Here is a 27,552-nt window from a genome sequence, read left to right as displayed (position 1 = left end):
ACCCCCGCCAGAAGTGTGAAGTGGCTCTGTCCAAACCTCTACCAGCTCTGGCCTTGTTATGGACGGAGCCGCTTCACAGGAAGAAGGAGGAGGCAGCAGCTGGGTGGTTCTGTGTGGGCGAGGAGCAAAGGAACAAAATACAAGTAGTTGCCAAGGCACCTCTTTCAAGCAAGCTCCCTCATATTTGAGCTCAGCCCTCTGGCTGAAAAGGGCATCTCTCGTTTTCCCTTTCCAGGAGACACAGCTAAAATGAGCCTAGGCTCCTTGTTCCAGTATATCTTCCTGACGGAGCAAAAAGTAGAGGGCATGCAACGTCTCATGCACCAAGGTTGGTGGCCACACCATCCCTGTGGAATTTGAAGCAAGCGCTTGCCATCTGGGCACACGTTCAATGAACCAAATTAATCCCCTCGACCCAGCTAATGTGCTTGTGTTTTTTTGTTTTGTTTTAAATGCCTACCTCAATCCTGGGTTACTCTGCGTAATAAGTGTTCACAGCACCCGAAAACGGGAATAGCGCCTGGACATTTTCTCTCACAGCTCCAGTTCTATGAATCCTAGACTTGAGCTTTTTAAATGAAAACTGAGAACCAGGGAATTATGGTTTTTTTTTGGGGGGGGGCTGTCCTCTCACCCCATCCTGGGGCATTCATGAGTTAACAGTAAAAATGCAAAATAGGCAATTTAAATGGTATGCAAAACACTATGGGGCTCACTTCTGAGTAAGTATAAACAACTTTGGATTGTGTCCCCTTCTCTGATTATCTTCTTTTGATTTTAGAGAAGTTGTGTGAGACTTTTACTGAGTGAAGTTGAGTGAAGCAAAACTCTGGGAAATGAGCTTTTTTATGGATAGCCACAAATAACTTCTAACTAGAACAGCTTACTGAGTTCAGATGAGGCTGTGTGATTCTTCTTGGCATTGACTTCAGACTTACTTCATTCCACTTTTACTTTGTATACCACCTTTCTGTATATGCACAAGGCAATTAAAAGCTGAAGAAACAACAAAATATACAGCAAACATCACTCACCTTAAAACAGTCTGATCCCATACAAATAAGTCATAATAAAATATGACTTTAAAATAAACAACTTGAATCAAATAATCAAATATTTAGTAATCAATTAGAATATACAATAGTACACAATAAAATTAATTCTCAGGCGGTATACATAATACATAAGAGAAATGTGCAACCTTCAACTTCATAGTGAATTTCCCACTGTAAAATGCCCCTCACTAATGAAACTTTTGCAGCCCTATTTTTTACTTTTGCAGCAAATTTTATAATACTGCTTGCACAAACATCTTCTTTGTGTCTAAAAGTTCATTTTGTGTTGCAGTTAAACAGGAAATAACCCTAGCTAATGAAAGAGCTAAACAACTCACAGAACAACTGGATGGAGAAAAAAGAAAGTTGGAATCAGAGGTACAGAGGATAGCAATTAGAATGATAGATTAAAGAAAATTGGCCATCTATAGTTTTTTAAACTTGGGGGGGGGGGTATTGCTTTTGTTTGTTTTGTTTATATTGTAAACAGTCCTGTGATTTCCCGGATGAAAGGTGGTATTGAAATTTATTTATTTATTTAATAATACTATGTCATTTTAGTAAAGAACATTTTGAGGGCAATTCAAACCAAATCTAGCAGCTGCCTGGTTTCTAGGACTGTCCGGAGTTCCCACTTGAAAAAAGCCCACAATGTTTCTACCCTGTTCAGTAGGCCTTTTTTGCTGAACACCACAAATCTGTAGGAAAAGCCAAATAGATATAATATGGAAAGACAGAATTTACAGAGCTGTGCAGAAGTATGTATTAGGTTGACATCACATAGAGTATTTTACGTGACCTCTGCCTCAGCAGTAAACCCAGGTCACAAAACAGGAGCCCCATTGTCCTTTCTGCCAGATTACACAATGACAGTCATTGTGTTGCTGCTTGTAAAACTAATTTATGACAATCATAATTCTATTTTCATGTCACTAATTTGCTATTGACTCATTCTAATTTACAGTTATGGTTTCCATGGTAGATACAGAGGGTTGTGAAAGTGAGGGAACAATTACTGTGAATTACTAATGAGGAAAACTGGAAAAGCGTTCCTAAAGCAATTAAAGCTTTAAACCCATAGAATTAATTACATGAAGGTCAATGCCTATTAACTTGCATGTTTAGTTAGTATCAGGTTTTTTTTAAGACTACACCTTATAAGTGTAGGAATAGCCAATATGCATTGCCTTCACTGGATGAAATAAATACTGAACGCTATTAAAATTGGCATGACTTATCTCCCCCCCCAGTACAGAAACATAACCTTATGGAGATCTCTGGAGATCTCTAGTGTAATATATATTAAGCACTGAGCAATGATACTCACATAAGTTCCTTTTCCAAATTCCTATAAGTTTTACTCCACATTTTTATATGTCTAGGAATTTGCACAGTCTCATATCTGTAAATATAGGGGCACAGCAAAAAAACCAAAAAACCTCATGTAGCTGAACCTCAGAGTTCAAAGATGTTTTGACATCTATTTCACAGAGACTGCTTGTGGTCAAGGAAATGCTCCCAGGAAATATAAATTTTTGGTATGTTCTGAAAAACTAGGTAGCATGTAATTAGAACTTGAATTATAGCATTTTGCCTTTCAAGGTTCAATGCTTCCTTTTCAAAAATGCTGTTCTAAAGACTATATTGAATAGGTGGTTTAGGGAGCAGTCCCATACTGAAGATCCACTGAATGGTCTGGCTGGCCAGCCAGAAAACCCCTTTCTCAGCAGCCAGTATTGCAGTGGGATGTGATGGCTGAAGGAGAGATCACTATCTCTTCTCTACCAGCTTACTCTTGTATTTCTAATATTCCTGCAGAAAGGGGCAGCCACTTCATGAACAGTTGATTGCAGGAGCCTTAGAAGGCACAGATCGCTGTGTAGATATGTGCCTTCAATGACTCTTCTTGGGTGCAGAGGGTTTCCTGTATTGTTTTAAGTGGGCTCACTTCTGCTGCTCAGCAGAGAATGGAGGATGCCCATGCAAAGCAGCAAAAGAGCATCTACATTATCCAGGGTACTACTAGCATTCTCCTCAGGCAGTGGTGTTAATTTTATCTTTTGCACAATATGGAGGAGTGACATACTCCATTCTGTGCTTAGTAGAAGAAGAAAGAGGTGCAAGTAAGGACAAGCCTATTCAAGGCTCATGCGTGCATGCCTGCATTGGTTGTACTTGCAACTATAAGATGCAAACAGGAGTGTTTGCCTAGTCATACTCACGACATCACTGATCTGGGTTATCCTCCTGAGGAACTCAGATATTGGGAATAACTAAGGTGCCCACCCCCAAACCCTTCAGTGTGGCCTGAGGAAGTAAATTCTCAGTTACCAAGGTAAATAAGCAGGGGTTGGTGGGAAGGGGAGGGGGAATGTCAAATGCAGGAAAGAGGAGAGCTCGCCATTAACTTGTGAACTTTTCATTTGTTAATTTGTAGTTATATAAACATGTACTCAGCAAACTTTAATCCTTTTTTAAAAGACCCAGCTTGGTTTCTTGTTTTCTGCTATTTGAACATGCCTAATTACTATGCTGCTGTAAAGAATAAATGAAGGAAAGGGAGAAGAAAGCTCTCCTATGTTGCAATTCTTTTAGGATGGAGCTGCTTCTGAGAGTTTAGTCCTTGGCTGCAGTCACATGAGCAGGATATCCTAAGGGACATTTGGGGCCACTGTATTCTTCTAGAGGTTAAAATATTGGAAACTTTTAATTTAGATTCCCTGTTCCCCATTGCTTTGGCTTCTGATGGTGGCAGCAATAATGCCAAGTTTGTATCAGTAGTGAGGGAACCCTTTGGTCAGGTAAAACTGAGCACCCACAACCTGATTTAGAAACAAATTCTAAATTTAGAAACAATTTTAGAAACAAAACCTATGTAGTGGTTAGGTCATAGCTGTCCAGACAGAACCTGGTGGGCCTACAGGTGTGTCTGCACAACCCTAACCTCTTTGCCACCCTGCCCTATCCCAGTGCTGTCTTTGGTGAGAGTGACTCCATGGTGCTGCTCCTTGAAACCAGCCACTACTGCTTATGTATGGTTAATTAAATCACAGAAAAGTATAAAGAATACAGTTTCTGAAGACCTCACATTGCTAGAGTTCTCATGCAAAAGGCCCTGCATATGTAAAATAACTATGTATAACTACAACTGCACTCAGGGGTTTTTTAACGACTCTTTTTAATTTTTTTTTTTTTTTACAGGCTCAGTTGCTATCTGGAAAGCTATTAGACTTGGAGCTTTTGAAGAAAAGAGAAGAGGGCTTAGAAAGCCAGAAAGCTGAACTTCTTAATCAGAAGAGTATTTTGCTTGAAACATTTGTATGTTCTCAGTGAGACTGTTCTAGATCAGAAATCTTCAACCTTTTGATACCCAGCATTAGCTAAATTGTACATGAGCTGATATTTGAACACAAAAGGCCCAGGATCTTTGTCCCCAGTCCAGCTCAGGGTTTGTTTGTTTTGAATATGACCTGTTGAAAGCAGCGGAACAAGTTCATTGTAACAAAGTTCTCCCATAGCTTTCAGTGGGTTTTGGCGATAACAAGCTGAACAATCCAAACCTCTGTAGTGGCCCAACCATATACATTCACAGCCTCATTCCTTAGGCCCTCTGGGGCAGAAGGAAAACAGCAGGCAAAAATGTTCTCTGAGCTGAGTCAGCCTGCAGCTTGTGTACTGATTGGGCCCACACTGGTGCTGCCAACTGACAGCACTGGTGCTGGATGAAGATCTAGCAGACCCCAGGCTGGCTCAGCTCCACCATACCTCTGGAATGGGGGCTTTCCAAAGGGCTACTGTTAGTAGGAGTCCTGCCTGACAGCCTTTTCAGTGGGCAGAATGAGGAGATCCATGCACACAAAGTGATACTAGGAATGCAGATGACCCCAAAGAACTCACCTTTTTCAATTTCTTAAGATTTGTCAAGAGTTATTAATATTTACTAACTAAGGATATGGTCCAAGCAGGACTAAGCCCAATGCAGCCCAATGAGACTTACTCAGTGAGTAGATATGTATAAGTTTCCACTGTTAAATTTCAAATATCTTCTTAACATTAAACATCTATTTCTTTTCAATCAGAAAGCACCTTGCTTTACACCTTTTTGGCCCTTCTTCATCACAAGAGGCCCAAACCTCCATTTGCAATCTGTAAAATGAAGCTTCTAGCAGCTCTTTGCTCTCTGGCAACTTTCAGGGCCAGTATGGCTGTGTCAAAAAAAAACACCCAAGCACTGCACAGAAATCAATGCACTGTCTTCATGCCATATATGTTACAAAAAAAATAAGAAGGGAATCCACAAATTCATGTTTTGATTAGTCATGTGCTTCTTGCAAGAGTCTACAGAACACCGTGTGTTATCTTACATGGTATGACCACCTCATAACACCACCTGATTGGCAGGAGCAGCTGAGATCATAACAGAATGAGCTTTTCAGACCATGTTGGTGGAAGGCAAGACAAATACATTAAGTATGCTTAATTATAGAAAAAGTTCACAGACAGGAACATGACACTGACTTCATGAGGGAGACTTCAGAGTCTTCAAGCCCTGCATAAGCGAACACGTTATTGTAGATCTTAGGAAAATGCATGTTTCATTCATTTCCATAGCACGTTCAGAGTGAATATTTACAACGTCTGTGTTCACAAAAAAATCTTTGTGAATGAAGAAGTTCCTGTATTTCCTGTAGTCAAATCGAACATCAAACATATGTCTTTAATCAAACATACATTTGGCATTAGAATTTTTGTTGCTATTGGTGGTTTTGTTTGTAATTGAAATCTGTGCTTTATTTTATATTGTTTTGATTTTATTGTTTAATGTGGTTTACATTTTGCATATTTGCACCGTGGGTTGATTCTAAATACTTAGAATAAATAACAGGTAGTCTTTTACATGTCTCTAAACATATATTCATATATAATTTTCATATATAGTATTCATATATAGTTTTCTATTGTATTTTAACAAAGTCTTCTTTCTTTCTTTCTTTTCCTTTCTTTTTTGTGTTACTTTATTTTATGTCATCATTAGATGGGTACAAAGAAAAAAATTGCCATCGAAGATGAGAGATTTTTGAAGGAAATTACAGAGTTCAACAGTGAATATGGGTTAACATCCAAAAGGGAGCTTTTAATTAAAAAAAGAGTCAAGGCTGAAATATGTGAATTAGAGGAAAAAGAAAATGTTTTGAGAAATGGTATGTCTTGAATTTAATTATTTTATCTTGGACTATCTGAGAATATAAATGACTATGTTGCAGTTCCATGACACTACAATTTCACAATTTTCTTTCAAGCTGAAAAGTCCTATTAAATTGTAAGGTAATGATTTTCCTAGAGTGAAGAACAGCATGCTATACTGGAGCACCAAGCATGTTCCTTGTTGCAGGGAACATTAACTGCATGGTACTCTAACATATTAAGGTTGCTGAACACGACAGGAGGTCAGAGATAAGACTCTTACCTGTCCTTGCCCCAGTCGCAATCCCATCCATGAGTCACTGCTAAAGATTGAAGAGAATAGTTGTTGTATACAGTTTTCTGTTTTTCACTACTAAACATCAGACGTTGCAAATATTTATTGCAAGCCAGTTTGAGCTTTAGCTAGCATAGATAACACTGAATTAAAAATGCCTTTGCATTTTTCATCCATGAACTGTAATTACATGTGTTGCTAGCAAATCAAAAGCTTAACTTCTATAGTTTATCTTTTCTAACAAATGCACAAAATACTGTGTCCCCCCCAAGACTACATCTTCTCCTTCTACATTATAATACTCTGCCTGTCCTCACATACAAGTCCAAGGCAGCAAACAATCACAAAAATACATTAGTAGAATCTGCCACTGTTGTTGCTTTGGGAGCTGCTGCCAAATCTATTCCTGCAATTCAAAAGCCACTGTAACTGCTTAGCCCCCTGTAGCTGACCATTGCTTCCTTAAGCAAGAGTATGTGACAGTATGCAGCCAGTAAGATACTACTTTGGAAATTATATTACATGTCACATTGCTCAAGGCAATGAAATGTGGAACATGCACACACTGCATTATGGCCCAATTAGATCCCTAGCTTGCAGGGGCCAGGCCTTGCATCAGTCCTGCCCCTCATTTGCCCAGGGGCCCCCAGATACCTGGTTTGCACCACATCAAGGTCTAATGATGGCCAACACATATTAGTTGCTTCACAACTGACTGATGGCAACCAGCATTCCAACAACAAAGACTGATGGAAAAAACGCCACATTCTACTGCTATGCCAGCCCCACTTACTTGCTGTAAACCAAGTAAAGTTGTATTTCAGCTGACAAACACAACATGTCCCCCCCACACTAAGAAGCTGCAACGTCACACATAACTGGATATAATTAGAAACGCATATAAAATTAACCGAGACAAAGAGCAAAGACAAAACACTCCAGAAGTATGGGAAAGGATTTGGCAACACATTTCACAAAAATGTGAACAAATTTATAAGATATGGGTTAAAAAAATATAAATTAGCAATTCCCTGTTTTTAACACCTGCAACACCTAGCAGTATATGTAGTGGGGCAGCTAATATATGTTGAAGGTGTGGAGCATCGAACACTGTTATGCTTCATAGTGATATTCGTGAACTGAAATGTGATATTCAGGAAGACTATAATAGATGAAATTAAACTCATAGCAGGGTATGGTTTGATGGTAGACCCATTGGTTGTATTGTCTGGATATGTTAAGGCTATGAATTTTTCCGTGGATACGGAATTGATAACACATTTGTTAACCGTTGATCATATAGATATGTTATAATGTCATATAGATATGACACTTATCTCTGTGTTAGAAGAATCGCTAGTAAGAGTTTGGGAACTGACTCATCTGATAAAATTAGCTAATATTGTAAGAGTGAGGGCAGGCAGACAACTTAATAAATTATTTACTGAGAATTGGAGCAGTGTTGTTATGTATTGGTGTAACAGAACTCAAGAAAATATTCAACCATACGTATTATTGGAAAGAATCTACATAACAATAATTGTTATGCTTCTGTTTTGACACTGCTACCAGCTTTGCCTTTTAAAAAAATGTATTTTTAATGTAATGATTTAACAAAAAATGCAAGTAGCATTTTTTAAGAACTTAGGTTCAGCCCACTAATGCATTGGATAGATGCTCCTAAAGAACTACCCTTTCCCAACAGTACTAGGTACAATACAAACACTGTAATTCTCACCCATTCAGAGTCATAATCTTTATTTAAGATGCTTAGACACTCACAGGATCATTGTGCTATTATACAAAAAAATTGTTGAATCACTCGCCATTGTTCTCCAACAGTAAAACATTTCCCCCCTGTTGGATTGTGCCAATGTAGAACAATGTATCACAATTTTCCAGGCTCTCATGGACAGTTTATTGGATTATGGTAACGCAGTTCACCTGATGATTTTATCTTGCCTTCTTAGTACAAGGTACTCAAGAATTCAAGAAGCTTTAGAAGGAAAGAATGAGAACCAGCAGTAGTTAATACAACATTGAACAGAGTTCAAACTGTGCTATTAGCTCCTGAACAAATAGAAAGCTGTTAGCTCTCCAACAAAACACATAAACTACAGTGATTGTATACTGCACAGCTGTTGCCATCATACAAATAAATTTTGTTAGCTTTGCTTGCATTTGCAGCTCTTACTTTTGACAAACAGTATGTTGAGTAATTTTGTTGTTGTTGATAATAAATACCCAAGTTTCTAATAAACTAAAAAAGACATGTTCACACTTAGGACCAAATTAAATTTATACATTATATTCTGCCTTTCCACACAAATAGAGCCCGAGCCAGCTGGTAACACCAACACCAACAGAAGTCTAATGGTATCTGTCCACCACTGGAATGAACACCATTGGCAGAATGAATTCCCCTCCCCCCCCCCTGAAGCTACCATGCCCCCGCCCAGTATATTTCCAAAATCTCCAGAGAGTTAGGAGGCTCTCTGGAGAAGAATTTTTTGTTTATGGGCAGAGGGCTACAGTAGGGAGGAGGAGAATTCCACTTGCATGACATTGGATGTCATCCAGAATTACCAAAATTTCATCCAGAAATTTGCATGACATTGGATGTCATCCAGAATTACCAAAAGTGCAATAGGTAAAACTTACATATGTCAGTCACTACATAAGAGGTATTATTACATAAGGGATTATTAAATTCGCATAGCCTATATATATGGTTACATATGTAATTATTTTTTCAAAACATATTGAGAAGAGTTGCAACAGAGTTTTTTGGTTATGTGGTAAACTTAAATCTTTAACCTAATTTTAAAATTATCACTTTCTTAGAAATAGAGTCAATGAAACATGAAAATGCTCAGTTAAAAATGTTTCAGCTGCAGAAGAATGAACTGAAGAAGGATTTGTGTACTTTTCAGAGAAAACTCAAAGGTATATTGTTCACTTGATCACCACCTGATTTGATGTTCAGACATAGTGTGAGTACATTTGATAAATGATTCTGATCAAAAAACATTCAACAACAGATGAATGTTTATATCTATATCATGGACTTAATAGTTTTTAAGTTAATATTAATCAAGGCATTAATGAACAAATAATTTAAAGAATATGAATTTAAAACATTTTCTGCCCTTCTTTGCAGCTTTAGCAATTCAGACTGCATTGGATCCAAGGCTTTGTTTAAAAATAATACAGTCATAGAATTGTAGCATTGGAAGGACCCCCAAGGGTCATCTAGTCCAACTGCCTGTAATGCAGGAATCATTCCACATCCTATACTGTATCTTGTGCAATAGGACCTGCTACACCAAGTCCCACTATTGAAGCTTTGGCTTTCATGCATTTCTCCCATGCACCTGCATATCATTTTTTGTATTCCAGCCTTTAGTATTCACGTGCTTTCGATATATGATCGCATATTCTTGTAAGAATGGGAATGACTTAAATACAGCTGAAGGTTTTTTATGTCATAAAACTATAAACCAAATTTTTCATTCTAATAATAGGTTCTTTTAATGTGCAGCAAAACAACTGAGAAACATAGAAAGTTGCCTTAGACTAAGGCAGACCATTGGTCCATCTGGCTCAGTATTGACTGAGTTGACTGGCAGTTCCTCCTCAAGGTTTTGGACAGGGTTCTCTCCCATCCTTAGCTGGAGATACCAAGGACTGAAAGCAGGACCTTCAGTATGTGCTCAGCTACATACACACTCAACTACAGCCTTTCCTTACAGTTTCCATTATATAATAAAGTACTGTATTATAAAATCATAATAGAAAGGTATTGTTTCTTTTTCAGATCTTGAAGAAGAAATAAGAGAAGCTAAAAACACCACAAAGTGTTTAGAAACAGAAAAAAATAAAATTTCTGAAAAACCGCAGACCGATCCAGAATGTGCAAGGTAAAGGTATCCTGCCAAAATGCATAGATCTGAGATGAATTTTGTTTTAGCTAACATGCGTTCATAATGAAGCAAAATAACAACATGAATCTGGTTGAAATGGCGTGTGTGTTTATGTAAGTGACTGCATGGGAGGACGCATCATGGACAGCAAAAGGAGGCTCAGTCATTCCCTAAACCTGGCACCTTTTCCATAGGGAATGAAGAATTTTAAAGGGGTAAAGCAAAGGAGATCTGCCAAGCCCCTTTCCTTCTCCTCAAGTGGAGTTGAAGCATGAACAAAATCTTCTAAATGAAATGTTTTGCTTCAGAATTTGTGTGTAGGAGCAAAACCGTATGTATGAAACATACATCAAAAGGGGACTTTAAATGATAATACTAGTTGCAGATCCATAAGCTGATGTGGTACAGCACACTACAGCTTGCTTTTGCATTATTTATTCTATTATGGTACATTAGCTTTTCTGATGTATGAGGTTGTCATCTTTCTTCTGAATAATACACTTCTCCTGGAGTATCTTGCTATTGCAGTGTCATTTAACATTCAATACAGCATGATTAGGAAAGGGGTGTTTACTATGAATATAAACGTGCTGAAGATCAAGGTTAGTTAGTGTCCATGGGCTTGCAAATGACTTACAGCACAATCTTTTGCATGTCTACTTGAAGTAAGTTCCCTTTAGGGAAGGGCAGTAACTCAGTGTAGAGCATGAGCCTTGCATGCAAGAGATCCCATGTTCAGTTCCAGCATATCCAGGTAGAGCTGGGGGAAACTCTTGACTGAAATCCTGGAGAGCCTCAGCCAATCAGCTAGATGAACCAATGGTCTGACTCAGCTTAAAACACCTTCCTGTATTCCTAAGGTAAGTGGGTGCAGAATTATAATCTTATTTGAATCAGTAAGATATTTAAATAGTGCAAGGTATGTTTGTTTTTTAACAATTGAAAAAAGTGTTGATGTTTATATGAAAAGTAATGCAATGAAGTTCTGCAATTTGCTGAATATGATGCAAAGCAATTATAAAGAATTGTCAAGAATTATTGATAAATATAGTTACTTATTTTGCAAATCATATGATGAACACCAGAAGACAAAGTGCTACTACCACGTCAAAGATTGCACTTTTGGGAAATCTGCCATTTTACACCTTGGGCTTACTTCAGAGGCAGAACTGGATGAATGCACCATTATTCAAGATTTTACACATGCATATTGTATTTCCTTAATCTAAGATTGAAGCATCAGTATGCACCTCCTTACCCAAGCCCTTCAAAGGTCTGTGAAGGTGTTTAATTTAAGCCCTATTGATTTCAATTAAAATGCTCCTGCCCTGGTACTGAATAGCATAAAGGCAAGTAGGCAATGATTGTCCCACTCAACAAAATTCAGTTAGACTATGACTGCTCACATTTTATTTTGTAGGGATTGAATAAAGGAACAGCATTAATACCGGTAATTGTAGATAACATATCACAACAAAGATAAACACGATACCAGTTTATTATTTCTGGGTTCCCCATATTCTCCACTGAACTTGGTCATCTATGGCAGTATTACCCAAATCTTGATACCTTTTCAGCAAAGGCCTCTTCCTGTATTCAAACAGGAAGTACCCTTAACACAAAAAGATAGGTGCTTAGTCAACAGTTCATAGAGCAGTGAGAAGATATTCATGTAACTGTGGGATAAGTAAAGGTAAAGGGACCCCTGACAGTTAGGTCCAGTCGTGACCAACTCTGGGGTTGCGGCGCTCATCTCACTTTATTGGCCGAGGGAGCCGGCGTACAGCTTCCGGGTCATGTGGCCAGCATGACTAAGCCGCTTCTGGCGAACCAGAGCAGCGCACGGAAACGCCATTTACCTCCCCACCGGAGCGGTACCTATTTATCTACTTGCACTTTGATGTGCTTTTGAACTGCTAGGTTGGCAGGAACAGGGACCAAGCAACGGGAGCTCACCCCGTCACAGGGATTCGAACCGCCGACCTTCTGATCGGCAAGTCCTAGGCTCTGTGGTTTAATCCACAGCACCAGCCACGTCCCATAACTATGGGATAGCCTGTTACTAATAGGAATGTTTTGACATTCGCTTTTAACTGCCATTAAGGGCTCAGGGATTAAACCTTGTTTTCTGGGCAATGGTGATGTTCCTGATCTGCATGCAAGAGCTGTATACAGGAGTGAACTGTGCTTCTTCCTGCCTTTTCAAACTGCACATACAGACTAGAAATCAAATAATGATTCCCTCTTTCTCTTTGCACCTTCCCCTGAGCTTCCGGAAAACTGTCCAGTTTGGGTCTTTTACAAAGCCCCTTACATACTTACCTGGATTTAAAGTGAATTGTTAAGCATTTTAAAACCCAGGCATTTTTTGGCACTTGAAAATCTGCTTAGAGAAGGAGGTGTGTGTGACTGCATGGTTGACATAAGGGTCAGCCAGTGAGTGTTGTGTTCTGCTCTGATCCTCTGGATGCTGTGCAAAGCATTGGGTTTCTTGTAAACTCAGTTTGAGAAAGAAGAGCATTCAAGCATCTCCAAGGGACATAGAATAGTGCAGGGGTAGGCTACCTCCATCTCAGAAGCCGGTGTAGACCCAAAATCACACCCACTTGTCAAATCAGCTGACATCAGTTGGTGACATCCATTAATGGACAGGAGGTAGGGTTTATTTGTGCACTGGCTGCACTGACCCATACAGCAGGATTTAATCCCCAATTGCCAGTTGAAACGGGGGGGGGGGTTGGGGGGGGCGATGACTTTGTTTTAGCCACAGTTTAATTCAGACCCCTTCCTGAATTAGGAAGGGGGTTGTCTTGAAATCCCTGCGAAAATAAACATACTAGGAAGGCCTTTTATCCTGTACACTGCATGCCAAGGTTGGTGGTGGTGGAGGAGAAACCTTTCTTTTTCCAGTAGCTGTGAGACTGGATAAATTGAAGTTAAAGGAAAAGTGTGGGTGGTGCTGCGGTCTAAACCACAGAGCCTAGGGCTTGCCGATCAGAAGGCTGGCGGTTCGAATCCGCGCGATGGGGTGAGCTCCCATTGCTTGGTCCCTGCTCCTGCCAACCTAGCAGTTCAAAAGCACGTCAAAGTGCAAGTAGATAAATAGGTACCGCTCTGGCGGGAAGGTATACGGCATTTCCACGCGCTGCTCTGGTTCGCCAGAAACGGCTTAGTCATGCTGGCCACATGACCGAGAAGCTGTCTGCGGAAAAAGGCCGGCTCCTGCAGCCAGTAAAGCTAAATGAGGGCCGCAAGCCCCAGAGTCATCTGTGACTGGACCTAATGGTCAGGGGTCCCCTTACCTTTACCTAAGATGAAGTTTGGATGGATGTTGGCTTGCTAGCACTTGTGGAGTGGGCTATGCTGGTAATTCTGTGGCTTGAATTTTAATTCAGGAGGCAAGTATAACAACTAGTTGAAGAACTGAACCTGGTGTGTTTCATGCAACATCTCTAGATTAAGAAAGTAATCTTACAGATAATACCTCCTAACATGCACCAAGAGTTGCTATTACTTTAGTTAGCTTTGATTACTTTTTGATGCGTAGAGGTAGTTTCCAGAAGGAAAAGGATTTCGGTTGGACTTTCAAAATGATAAGCTGTTTTGCATTATGTATCTCTTAACACTGAATGAAAGAGGCACAACATCAATAGACCTGACAAGAAGACAATTCAGCAGGAAAATAACACACTTCCATAGGAGTTGGTTGATGATTAAATTGTTCGATTTTTTTTAATTGTTTCTTTTTTGAGGACAATACACACTTTGGAATCTTGTTGGAGACAGAACTAATTAAATATAGAACAGCTTAGTTTAGTTTCAAAGTGTGGTTAATGAAACTGCCTCACTAACATGACTGCTGTGCAGCCAAGACCAGATGAATTCTTATTCTTATTATTACTATTATTTAGTAATTTCATGGGATTGTACAGTCTTTGAGGGTGGACAAATATCACAACTTTCACGTGGGAGTACTTCCAATTTGATGTAGTTTATTTCTTTTTTTAACTATAGAAATTCCTCTGGGAATTACGTTACCATTTAGTGTTGTTCCATTGGGCAGTCTGCTAAGCCCTTGGAAAATGAGGGCCAGCAAGGCTGCTGAACACAGCCAAGCCACTATTTAGAGCAGCGCCCACAACTTAGCTTTGTCTGAAGAAGGGCTGTGGAACTTGATCTGGCCAGTGGGCCAGATTCAGAAGTCCCCCACCTCTCACAAGTTTCTTGGACATCATACCAATTCAGGCTGTGGCTGCAACAAAAAAATTGGGATAGCTGTCTTAAGCACGCTCTTGATTCTTTTCATCTATAATTCACCCCTTTTTTTCAATTAGGCAGCTTTTTCTGTTGCCTCAAGACCAGTGATGTTTGTCACCAGTAGAGATGTTTTAGCCTTCTCCATCCTGGGAGAAGGCAACAGAAAAAAGCACCAAATTCTACCATCAGCTGGACTTAAGATTGTACTCCCAGTTGTTCTTTTTCAGTTTAACATGTGGGTTTACCTGTCTCATGCATGGCATCATACGATGTTAGGTGATGGGAAGAAACCTTGCTGCAGCTGTCCCGGTAGGAGAAGGCTGTGACACCTCTACTGACAAACCTCTCTGGCGCATCAGAGCCAGTGCTCACCAGCATACATAGTATGTAGGTGGTAGATGTAACAAAGATAAGAAACAAGCAGGTCAGGTACCATGCTTATCCCTAGCCGTCTAGTCTGCAAAGCATTCAATAAAAGGTTGTCAAGTGAGGTAAGAGTGGTCTAGGACAAAGATAATAATAGGACTTGAACATATGCAGTACATGTGATCTACGTCTGAGCTGAAACCCCTTCTTTTACTAATTTTGTAACTAAATAAAGAAAGCAAAAATGTTGTATCATCTTGAAGAGAGCGAATGATGTTTATTGAAGACCTGGCAGCTTGAGGAGCCTTTGAATTAACAGTGACTCAGCCATCTTTGCTGTCAAGAGTCTTTCCAGGATCTGACTGTGCAGACTGAGGTCTTTGCACTCCAGCTACTTTTCCTGTATTATAGAACTAAGATGCAAGCTAGACCTTGAGACAGGCATAGTCATTAGAAGCAGAATGACTGCCTGAAAAATGCTCGCCATTTTTCATGTGGACTGTTAAGCTACAACCCTGTGCCATAGTTCCATTAAAATCATTGTTACCAGGGTATAACCGGAAGCAAGATCACACCAACTTGAATTTGCTCTTCACAAATTTTCTGGAGCAAAACCTGTGTTTTGTTTTCCCTTTTCCTCATTTATATTCATGACGGACATCTTTTTTTATTAATGATGAAAGAAGAATTGGTCCTTTTTTAAAAAAAAGCCTTGTTCAGAAAAGTGCCTACAGTAGTAAAAGGGTTTCAATATCAGCAGACATTTTCACAAAGATGCTTTCATTTTCACACCAGTTGTGGCAGGTTAGGTGTCACAGCAGAGGATTCAGATGCTTTGAAGTGTCCTGCTAGTTTGAAAGAAATATTACAGTAACAAAATGCACTCCACTGACAGCAAAGATCCACCAAGCCATCAAACTAGAATGTAGCATGCTTTGAAGAAGGCCCATTATCCTACTGGATTATATGATCATGTGTCAGGACAAAATACTGCCATTTCCTTCCATGAAAATCAATTGCAGAATCTCACTGTATTCTCAGCATGCTAGCCACCAACTTCAAAACAGCTTTAACAACATACAGAGCTTTAAGATGTTAAGTGTAAAAGCCAAATGAAAATGTGTCATAAAGCAGTGCATTCTTTAGAAGAAAGCTTATTTGTGGGACTGTAAAAGGTTTAGCATAAAGATGATTATTTTGATCATCCGTTTGAGTTACCTACTGCCTAAAGCTTTTAGTACTATTGTGATACATTTATTTGCTGGGGCAAATTGGTATTTCAGAATGCACCACTCAGGCCTAACTCTCCAGCCATATGACGTATGGTGTCAATTTGAGACATCTATAATATGATCTGATTTGCTTTGTCTGTCCTACAGTGGGCATATGATTTGTGAAGACAACACCACAATATGTTTAAAACTATCCCATGCAAAGCAGCCCCATTTTCACAGCCATATGCAGAAGTAACATATGGGCCAGGCATCCACACTGACATCCAAACCTCACACAGTTTCCCTCCTTGAAAAAGAATGGAGAGAATTCTGATTTGTATTTGTGGGACCTCTTTGCTTGGTGTTGGCATGGACTCTCTGGTTCATAAATTATTTCCTACACATGGCCCTGGTACTGGAGGTCCTTCACATGCATAAACCTATATGTCACTTGCGGGGTTTTGTTTACTTGACAAATCTCAAAGAACTAAGATTACTTTTTACATATTGGAATCAGGGCCAATTTAGACACCCTGCAGGAAACCCTCTACTCACATTGCTGCTAACTGCATGTGGGGAGAGTTAATGCTTAACATAGTATTGGGGAATCTGTGATCCTCCAGATGTTGCTTCACTACATCTGCCCTGCATAATCCCTAATCATGGCTACAGTTGATGGGATTTAGGGTTCAACAACACCTGGAGTTTCCCATTCCTTAAAAGCTTATTGTGTAGTAGATCATACTGTGTTCAACTTCTGTATATCAGTGTTGCAGCTACTAACATACAATCCTTAAAAGCATTTGAGTATATTGCCTAGAAGAGGAAATGTATTTTATCTTATCAGTATATACCACCTATTTAAGGAGAACCAAAATGTAATTATTATTAACTGTAAGTCACAAAAAAACAGAGTGAAAAGAGAAGTGAATCAAAATATGTAAAATTAATTTATTGTAGATTAGTGGGAAAGCACAAATACTAAAAAAGCAGAACCTTGGTTTATATTTGTCTTTCATGTCCTGTCCCCCCGTAGGAACAGGTTAAAGCCATATTTTCATTCATAGATAAAATGAGGCAACTGGATTCATTTACAGTTAGAAGTTTGAATGGCATTCTGCTTTTCCCCATTCTTCTTCTGTTAGTCCATTTCAGAGGGAAATTTTACAGAAGGGTTTTCTTTTTTTAGAGTGTGAACTTCTGCACTCTTTTCAGAAGCCTGGAAATATTGAAATAGTTTGAAGTTGCTTTGTGTTATTTAATAGTTAAGGCGTTTGTTTACTTGACTAATCTGAAAGAACTAGGATTGCTTCTTACATTTCTTATTATAGCCTAAGAAAGCTCATTATTGAAACCATGAAAGAACAAATGACACTGCATTCACATAAATCATCCAGGAAATATGTCCACTAGAGCTGAACAAATCCTTCATATTAACAGTGCATTGCCGAGGGCCATGATTCTGTTGGTTTTGAACAAATATGTTCAATTTAATTTTATGTTAAATTTTATAAGCAAGAAATACCCATCTCTGGAGTAATCTCTGGGGTGCAGAATGAGTTTCTGTAATGACAATGTGCTAACTGATTTCTTAAAACTTTTTATACCAATGCCCAGTGGGGTTATTATAGTTAGAATTGTGTCAGGGTTTCTATTATGAACCCCAATTTCAAGGTTTATAATCCAACAATAAAAACGTGCTCTAGGGTAATGTCTGTCATTGGAAATTTGCTCGGGAGTAATTTTCCTTACACAAATGCATACACAGGAAACTTTGGGAGAGCGGTTCGTCTGTCAATTTACGTAAGTTTTAGTAGGTATGAACACAAGTGTTAATTGTCTCCAGCTTTGAAGTTTGATGCTTGCATCTTTAGTCACTTGGTTAATGTTTTTTACCTCACTAAAAATTCTTCATTTAGAAAGCATTCTGTCTACGAGTGATATCAGGCTTGTTAGGTAGAGTACTACTTACTTACAAAAAAGTGTACTTCTGACAAGAGGCTGAACCAACAGGGTTAAGGTTCCCAAACTTCTGACTTCATGAGAATGCCCTTGTATTGCCAGTTTGGTAATGTTATCTATAAACATTACTCCAGTTTTTGTTGTTGTTGTTTAGTCGTTTAGTGGTGTCCGACTCTTCGTGACCCCATGGACCAGAGCACGCCAGGCACTCCTGTCTTCCACTGCCTCCCGCAGTTTGATCAGACTCATGTTTGTAGCTTCGGGAACACTGTCCAACCATCTCGTCCTCTGTCTCCAGTTTTTATGTCTCACAAATAGAATATTTTGGAAATTCTTCCTGCTGCCTATATGCTGGATTAAGGAATATTAATTTATAGTGGGTTGTGTTGATATTTATGTATTAGTGCACAATTCCCTCATACTACTGCATAAGCAGTATTTGGACGGTGATGAAGGTGCCTGGAAGAGCACTTCCAATTCATGACCTTTGTTACAACTACCAGATATGTAGTTAGCTTTGGTCCACAGGGGTCAGCAAACGTTTTCAGCAGGGGGCTGGTCCACTGTCTCTCAGACCTTGTGGGGGGCCGGACTATATTTTGAAAATAATAATGAACAAATTCCTATGCCCCACAAATAACTCAGAGATGCATTTTAAATAAAAGCACACATTCTACTTATGTAAAAACACCTGGACCATCTGCGGGCCGGATTTAGAAGGCGATTGGGCCGGATCCGGCCCCCAGGCCTTAGTTTGCCTACCCATGGCTTTGGAGATAGAATACCAATTGCTCATGAGTTCTCCCCTGCAGCCCTTCAAGCCCTTTGATCAGCAGGCACAAGCTTCAGGTCTTTTAAAAAGGCAAATGGTTTCTGAGAATTAGCTTGTAACCCTTTTTTAAATGTTTTGGGTCAGAACAGTCCTCCTCTAGACGTATATCTTCCACTCCTGCTGTGGAGACTTTTCAGATGCATATAGTATAGGAAATAATCTTTTATTGGGTCAACTCATTTCAAGCTTCCAAAATCTCACAGTAATTACTGAAGCATAGATTTTCAGAGCAAAAATAAAACCAGTCTTACTGAATGGTTAGGCTGATTGCTGAGACTAACAGGCCGAGAGAAAAGCAAGGTGGGAGAAAGGCAGTTAAAATATAACTATACCCTTTAAGAATCTAAAATGAATCCTTACTTCTTCCTTTAAAAGGATAGAAAGAACAGTACAGAAACATCCATGTTGCCAGGAGTTAAGGACTGCTCTAAATGTCACTTTCTCTCACATGGTTATACAATACTCTTTCGATTGTATCAGGCTACATTCATTTAACTAGTATTTGGATTGAATATCCTTAGTTTCAAGTCCAGCTATTTCATGCTGATTTTGTTTATTTATTTAATTTATTTAGAAATAATTATAAACCACTGAGTCAAAGAGCTCTCTAAGTTTGTACTTAATAAAAATTTAGGTAAAACAGACCTAAAACCCACGGAACTATTAAACAAATATACATAATATAATGTTGCTAATTGACCAAACTGTTGAAACACAGTATGCACACATTAGCTCAGTAAGGTCTTTGGCATTTAATAGCTTTGCTCAGAGATGTATTTTGTCCTGTTCAGACAAGTAGCTAAATATTCATAGTATGTTTTCATCCCATTTAAAATTTGCATTTAAAGTGCATCAAATAGTGAACCTTATATATGGTTAATATTCTTGTTATTACCTTAGTGTTACACTTTCACAAATTTCTGGTTAAGTATAACTTTAAATATTTTCATTCACTCCAGACTTAATGATAAATTTCCATTATTTATTCATTACTTAAGTGTCTCCACAACATTGATTGTGCAGCCTGTAACTTCAGATACATTCCCTGTTTCTTGAAGGGATAGGTCTGGGGTATATTGAAATTACCTAGCTTTTTATTTAAAACAAAACAAAGAATTAACCATATAAATCAAGCAGCCGAATGGGAGCATGAAGCAACAAAAATGTCTTTTACTGCCTTTCGCAAAACTCAGCGAGAAAAGCAAATGTTTCTACCAAATGCATAATTGTTTATCTAGTGCCTTGCAGCTTCAGAGCACTTTGCAAGTAGCAATTAGACATTTCTCTTAGCAGCTCAAGCAAAAGCAACATACATACATCCATATTTTTATTTGTTTGCCGCCTTTCCACTGTTCAAACCATGCTCAAGGTGACTTGCAACATTAAAAAAATACTTAACTACAACATAACAAAAGCAGTCCTAAACAATCAGTAAAACATTAAAAAAATACACAACCTAACAGAACACTTTCCACATAAATCACAAGAAGATCTAAAACAAAGATACAAAAAATCTGCAGCAACACACTACTACTACTACTACTACAACAGCAGCAGCAGCAGCAGCAGCAGCAACACCACCGAAGAGTCTGTTCAGCAGCCTCAGCTTTTGTAGTCAGGGCCAGCCAGGGCTCCACTTGGGTGGAAAAAGGCCTGCAAGGCAGGGAGCAGGTGTTCCAGGATTCACAGCCAAGGTGGTTCCTGGCCTCTTCAACATCAATCATGTTCCTGCATGTGCATCTGAGCTACACTACAACTGGAACAGACTCTGCAAATTTGCGGCATTCCTGGACTCTGAGCACCAGACACAAGGGACAGACAAGAGGGAATGGCTGTTAGTAAACAGGTTCTGACCCAGGAGGGGTCCTGTGTTCTTAGTAAGGATGTGTGTGGGCCCTTGGGCCTGGCCATAGCAAAGAACAAGTCCTACACAGCTGTTTGACTGTCTTATGCTATACTGCTGTGCACTATCTGACTCAATAGATCAGGTGCAAAAGTACACCAAATCATAGACGTGTATGATACATTAATTGTATTGTGGCCATCTCAAATGCTTAAACTAAATCAGGACACAAACACAGTATTGCCGTCCTTGAAACTATATTTCCATAAGGTAAATGAATTTGTTGGCAGATCTTATTGTTTGCAGTGCATAGCAGAAACAACATCAGGCTCAAGGGCTTTGTGCCTGTGCCTTTTTTTAAAAGCAAAAATGCATGATGTGATGGAAGATCAAGGGTATTGTACATGCTCATTTTAGGACTTTTTTCTTCTTTAAATCGGCACATACACTGCAGCTGTACTTGGGAAAATACACCTGTTCTAGTTAACAAAGAAATGTAATTGTAAGAAAGAAAGAAAGAAAGAAAGAGAGAGAGAGAGAGAAAGAAAGAAAGAAAGAAAGAAAAAGACAATTTTACAAGTGATAGGGACCACCATATACAAATAAAAGCAGACAAAAAGTGGAACTATGGAGCTGGGTTTTGGAGTAGTACTCCTTCTACTCCTTTTAATTCAAGGTTACATGTTGCCATTATGTTCAGCATAACCCTTTTGTGTGGAAGAGATATTACCAAGTAATATTTCAGCAATGAAATGTTGTTTATATACAAGGTAAGCTTCTGAATCTTCTTAGCATTCAATATATATAAAATCTCAGTCGAGGTCCCACACTGTGATATATTTACTACCACCAGAATATAATCCTTTCCCTATACGGGCTCATTTCACAATCCCAAAATAACCACGGTGACCCCAGAAATTGCTCCTCTATTATCATGAATGGGTTTAACACAACTTTATACTTATCTTCCATTTTACTATCTTCTGGCAGGTATGACAAGGACTGCAGTATAAGTTTATTGCTGCATATACTGTGGACCATTAAAAGATCTGAAATAGCTTTTTCTTGGTCCAGCAAGTATCCACTTAAGCAAATATAATGGGTAGTACTCAGTATATGGACTCCTTGGTTTCAGAGCTTTTCCATTCCCAAGTAGAAGACATCCCATATAAAGAAGCTTCCATTCCCATATTAGTCACCATTTCTGCTCTGTTTTTGTTATTGCTGCTGACACTCAGTGAGCTGCCTGCCTGTTCGTCAATCCAGATGCTGCATTGAACAAGCCAGAATAAAAAGGCCGTAATCCCCAAACATCAGTAGATTTCTTTAGTCTCTGCCACCAAAATATAGCCTATTTATTGGAAGTTTCTGTATTAATTTCTTTCTTTGCCATTGATGAAATGTTATACAGGTGTTAAAGTAGGAACTTCTTTCTGTGCTAGTGGAACACTTCATATACTTCATACCATGCTCACAACATTCCCCATGTGAAACATACTGTCGAATTCAAACTTATTTCCATTTTAAAGAAGGTTCAGTCTAAAACTGACTAACATGCAGTATTGATTATTGTTCTGCAAAACATTTTTGGTGTCCAACAGGAAAGTGAAGCTTTTGCTGCTCTCTGTAACTATAATTCCTCTCTTCAAGGAAAACTCTTACTAATGTTTCTGTAAGAATCCAATGTAGTCTCAAAGGGCAGAATTTCATACATTATGTGGAAGCTATGTTCCAGGGAACCTAAGGTTTTCAGAAGTTTACCAGGTATTCCTGAAGAACAACTTCCCCCAACTTCATGCCCTCCTGATGACAAACAACGATAATGATGATGGGAGTCGCAAACATCTGGAGGGCACCACATTGAGGAAGGCTTCTCAAGGTGATGATTGGTGAATGTCCGCTTGCCTGCCACTACTAATAATCAACTTTAAAATGCAGTTGTAGGATAACACTGTTCTAGGTAAAACATTTTGTGTCTCCCACATGAACTGAGAGTGTGCACCTTAGAAAATGCCTATACATTCTCTACAACATAGAGGGGTTTCTTGGCAGAGGGATTGGGGTAAACACATGGTAACCTTTGGAAAAGGAGATTGTCTCTTATATCCTATTCTCCCGTTAACATTACAGACGACTTCCCACATATGTGGGGGTTACGTTTCAGGGCCCTGCACGCATAACTGAACATTGCATAACCAGGGAACACTCTTTAAATGCCTTCTCTGCATCTTCTCTCCAAAAATCAAAAACACTGTACCAAACATATCCACAACTGAAATTGAAGCTAGGGCTGGCAGGAGGATGCTCAGGAAAGTAGCGGCTGTTGTAGTACCCTACACACCAGCTGTTCAGTGGGGAGGCTGAGCAGCCTAAAAAAAGCCCTGCTGCTGCTCCAGTCTCTTCTCCTCCCTCACTGAAGTCCTCTGGGCTCCAGGAAGGGTCTCCTTGCAAGCCACGGGGACTCTCCAGCTCTTTCCCTCCATTTCCTGGTATGAATTAAATCATCTTTAATTCACCATTTCCTGGTGTTGCACATATACATGATCACATGCAAGTTGATTATGCGCAAGTGGGAGGGATGCCTGTATATTTCTGGGGTTTTTTGTGTTTTTGTGTTTTTAAAAGCATTTTCTTCCAGCAATCAACATTAAAATGACATTGGTCTGTCTCCTGGTATGGAAGATATTGGTCAGCTCCTCATATTTTTCCTGCATTTTTCTCCCTTTTCTGGAAAATGGGACAACAGTGGGACATAACCTTTGTGCATTGTGGTGCTGACACATTTGCAGCAAGAAATCTTTGAGCATCTGGAATACATTTTCTGTGTCATAAGGCAATGCATGTTGCTACACAGTATCTTTTCATTAGATTCTAAAAATTTTATGCTGTAAAATAACACAAAAGCATAGTAACTTATGAGAAGCAATGAGATTTGATAGTGTCATGATCCAGACGGTACAGAAGATCCATGTAACTATAATATTAGACACTAGATGTCTTTTTCCCTTTTCAGCAGTTGAGAACCTTGAATGCATGTCGTAGATTTCATTAAAGTAAATTGGAGGAGAGATGCACCACCAGCAATCCATTATTTAACACATGGTGACCAACATGATGGTGTTCAGATGTTTTGGACTACAACTTCCATCATTCCTTGCTACTGGCTATGCTGGCTGAGGCTGATGGGACTTGTAACACAACAGTGTCTGGAGGGCACCATATTGGCTACTCCTGACTTAAAATATGCTCCAAGAAATGTTAAAGAATGACCTGATCTTTTGGCAGTGGGAAAGAGATTATTGAAACCCTTGGAGAAGGTAAGCAATAGGCAGACAACATCACCAACTCTGGGAACAAGATTTATAAGAACTTATAAAAGGCAAGGATGAAAGATTCAAATCATGAAGTTTTTGAATGAATAGGATATAATTTCGTCATAGGTTATAATATGCACACAACCCACAGAGGAAAAAAATACAGTCTTTTAACTTAAGCTTGTCTTACAGCACTTATTCTGGAGATATATATTCTTCCTGGAGATTGTCTAATTTCTTCACATCACTAAACAATTGCCAGTACTGTGCAGTGATTTATACAGTCTTGGGTAATGCAGTTTAAATCACATCAAGCAATCTAGCAAACTTTAGTCTCTCTGATTTATAACTGGATAGTGACATGTGATCCACACATTGTTGGGGAGCTTACAGGACTTTTAATGGGAGACAGCTAGGATGATCAAGGTTGAATTAAGAACTAGGACTGCTGTGAAGAAGAGAAAGATTCAGCTGACAGCCTCACCATATCAGGTGTTTTGTTTTTAAATGTTGGCACAGGCTTAAAAAGAAATTGGAGAGTTACAGAGAAGATGAAATGGAAAATGCCTGTGAGGCTCTTCAAACGGAAATTGAATTTCTGCAGATGGTATGCCCTTTAAACTTAACATTTATCATGTTTGATCATTTTAGTTGGGGAGATTCTATTTTTCTGCACATACAACACTTCTGAATAAACAATATACTAGCAGACAGGTGGAAGTTCTTTGCCTTTCAGATTGTGATTTACTAGTAAGAAGAAATTTAGTTCCCATTATAACCATGCCACTCCCTTTATTTCCCATGACTTCCATGACTTTATTTGTTTCAAGAGAGGCACTGCTTGTGAGAACTGGTAGATAATGATTCCCTACCTTAGTGGAAAGTATTAGGGATTTGAGATAAAATGCTGCCTCCTCTGCAGAACAGCTCCAACCATTTCTGTCACATGCATATTTCCCTTCTTTGCTGACAGTTGCTTCTGGGTGAGTCCTGCCTACTCATCCATGGTGATCCCTGAAATTGAAACAGAGAAAGAACTGAACTTGCCTTCATGTGCTATTGCTCAACCTAAACCTAACAGCTGCTGTTGGGACAATAGGAGGCTGTAGTTATATAAAATGGGAGGGATCTGGGTCTTGCAGTACAGTGGTACCTCAGGTTAAGAATTTAATTCATTCTGGAGGTCCGTTCTTAACCTGAAACTTTTCTTAAGCTGAGGTGCCACTTTAGCTAATGGGGCCTCCCGCTGCTGCCATGCGATTTCTGTTCTCATCCTGAAGCAAAGTTCTTAAGTTATTTCTGGGTTAGCGGAGTTTGTAACCTGAAGCGTTTGTATTGAGATAGACGAAAAAGTCACAATCCAGTCTATGCATTTGAATAGTCCACTTGTCCCAAATCCATGCAAGTGTTTAGGGAAAACCCTTTTAAATAATCCCATGCTTTCAACTGATGGAAATTGTTTTGTAAGTACAGTACTTATGTGGGGCAAGGGTTCCCCTGGTTCTTTCCTTTAAACTGTTTGTAGCTGCGTACAAATCCTGCTTCCTGGGTAATTGTATGGAGGAAAAGATGACTGCCCCCATGTAGAATGTCCCTATAAGTGCCTCGGGTTAGTGGTCTTTTCCTCCATACAATTACCAAGGAACAGTTGGAACATCATAATGTACTGCTGCTTCCAGGGGCTTTTTACTTAAAACATTTTCAACAAGTGCAGCAATCCTTGTGCTTTCTAGCAGCTGCAAGCCGTTTAAAAGAACGAATGAACCAGGAAGCCCCTCAGATCACCTCGTACAAAGAAATATATGTTGAATCAAACCATGCTGTTCAAAAGGTTTGTAGATGTGTGATCTAAGCCACATGTCTACGTTCTGATCCGAGCCAGATCGTCAGATGCAGACTAGGGAGAAGCTTTCCAAATTGTGGAGTGAACCTAATCCTTCCCCATTTCTAGAAACAGAGAACCAAAACTTATTCTTTTGTTCTCTCCTTCATCCCAAAATAATCACTCTGTAGTTCCGGAGTGGGGGCCTTCCTCTGTCTCACAATTCACTTTGCCTCTCCACAGATTTTGCATGGATATAGACTTGTGTGAGCAAATACCAAAGAATGTTTTAAAAAAATTACCTTTTACAGTAAAGAGCAGATAATGCTCGGAACAATTAGCTATTTACCACTGTCTCTTTTTTATTGTTGCAGAAACTGTTATACAAAAAAAATCTCCAGTCAAATAAATAACATATGGTGGATTGATTCAAATGTCAGAGAAACAAGTCTTTGTAGCATTTGAGTAAATGCTGCTTTTGTAAGCCTTTGTTGTTAAATTTATCATCCTCTGCATTTCCTGCTAGTAAAACATGGAACCTGTTTTTCGCAACACATATTGTATCTTTTCTTTCGTCTGTTCATTAGCAAGGGTGTCTAGCAACTGTAAACAAATCATTTTCTTTTTGCTGAGAGATATTTTTTTTTGGCAGTGTTCCCATTCCCATATTCAACATTAAAAGCCTGCCTGCATTCCATCTTCACCAGCTCTGGCAGAAGCACACAATTCAACATAACGTGGACCTTGTCACTATTATCTCAATTCTGTGCTTGTCTGTGCAATTTCCCAGTGCTGTTAGGTTCCTTGTGTGCTTCCCCGACCCCTTTTAAACCAGGAAAAGGAAACAGTGGTGCTCCCTCTGAGTCAGTGCTACCAGAAGGAGATTTTCTATGAATATTTAGCCACATTCTCTTTTAGTGTTTAATGTAGATTTATTTCAGCCTATGATCCCTTTTTAATAAGTTTCAGCAGAGGTTTGGATGCTTGTTATTTCTTATTGTCTTGCTCAGGTAGAACTTAGTCTAACTTTCTCTAAAGGTCATTTTAGATCTAACATGTCATATATGAATATTGTCTATTAATCTGACTTAATCATTATTTTTAAACTGATTGCTTCACTTAAGTGCCTAGTATTCTGTGATATAAAAATTATTTCACACAAGTTCTTCACCTGTGCATGTGATTGGTACCTCAGTTTTTCTTACCGGTTTAGATTTTCACGCTCTAGACATATTTTCATGAGTTGACATATGATTATGGTTTTTAAAATGTGGGGAGGGAGGAATTCGCCCTGGTAATTGTGGGCTACGTAATGGAGTGCTCAGGTCACAATGGGAAGTCTGGCATCTAACAGTTTAGGTTTCAGTTTAGTTTTCATTGTACTATATTCTACCTTCTCTGCCTTTTTCACCAGCCACAAATCACACTGGGAATAGAAGAGACAACTAAGGAACATTATTTCATTTTTCTACAGTGTAAAGAGGC

The 27,552-nt window shown here is 39.1% G+C and overlaps 2 protein-coding genes across 8 annotated transcripts in view; one reads left to right on the top strand and one right to left on the bottom strand.

The window, feature by feature from the left end:
• Positions 1 to 19,001, bottom strand: part of LOC310707687 (uncharacterized protein) — a 46,922-nt gene extending 27,921 nt beyond the window's left edge. For 3 of the 7 annotated variants that reach the window (XR_014526641.1, XR_014526642.1, XR_014526643.1), the window contains exon 1: positions 461 to 671. Coding sequence is in view for 1 of the 7 variants with exons in the window: in XM_083505038.1 (XP_083361164.1) it covers positions 14,960 to 15,092 (133 nt within the window). In the remaining 6 variants the exon portion in view is untranslated. Of the gene's footprint in view, positions 1 to 460; positions 672 to 887; positions 997 to 14,959 lie in introns of those variants that run through there. The other 4 variants (XR_014526639.1, XR_014526640.1, XR_014526638.1 and 1 more) reach the window with 2 other exon arrangements.
• CCDC172 (coiled-coil domain containing 172) lies at positions 29 to 27,229 on the top strand. The gene is given in 9 exon segments (XM_083505025.1): positions 29 to 328; positions 1,348 to 1,433; positions 4,257 to 4,373; positions 6,091 to 6,256; positions 9,379 to 9,480; positions 10,352 to 10,454; positions 24,765 to 24,852; positions 26,442 to 26,450; positions 26,453 to 27,229. Coding segments are annotated over 9 exon segments (774 nt in total). The 5' UTR covers positions 29 to 249; the 3' UTR covers positions 26,477 to 27,229.
• The last annotated feature ends 323 nt before the right edge of the window (positions 27,230 to 27,552 follow it).

The sequence above is a fragment of the Podarcis liolepis genome (genome assembly GCF_965112155.1).
Source record: "Podarcis liolepis genome assembly, chromosome: 5".
Taxonomy (NCBI): Eukaryota; Metazoa; Chordata; class Lepidosauria; order Squamata; family Lacertidae; genus Podarcis; species Podarcis liolepis.
The sequence above is the reverse complement of the archived record's forward strand: the minus strand, read 5'-3'. Positions and strand labels throughout refer to the sequence as shown.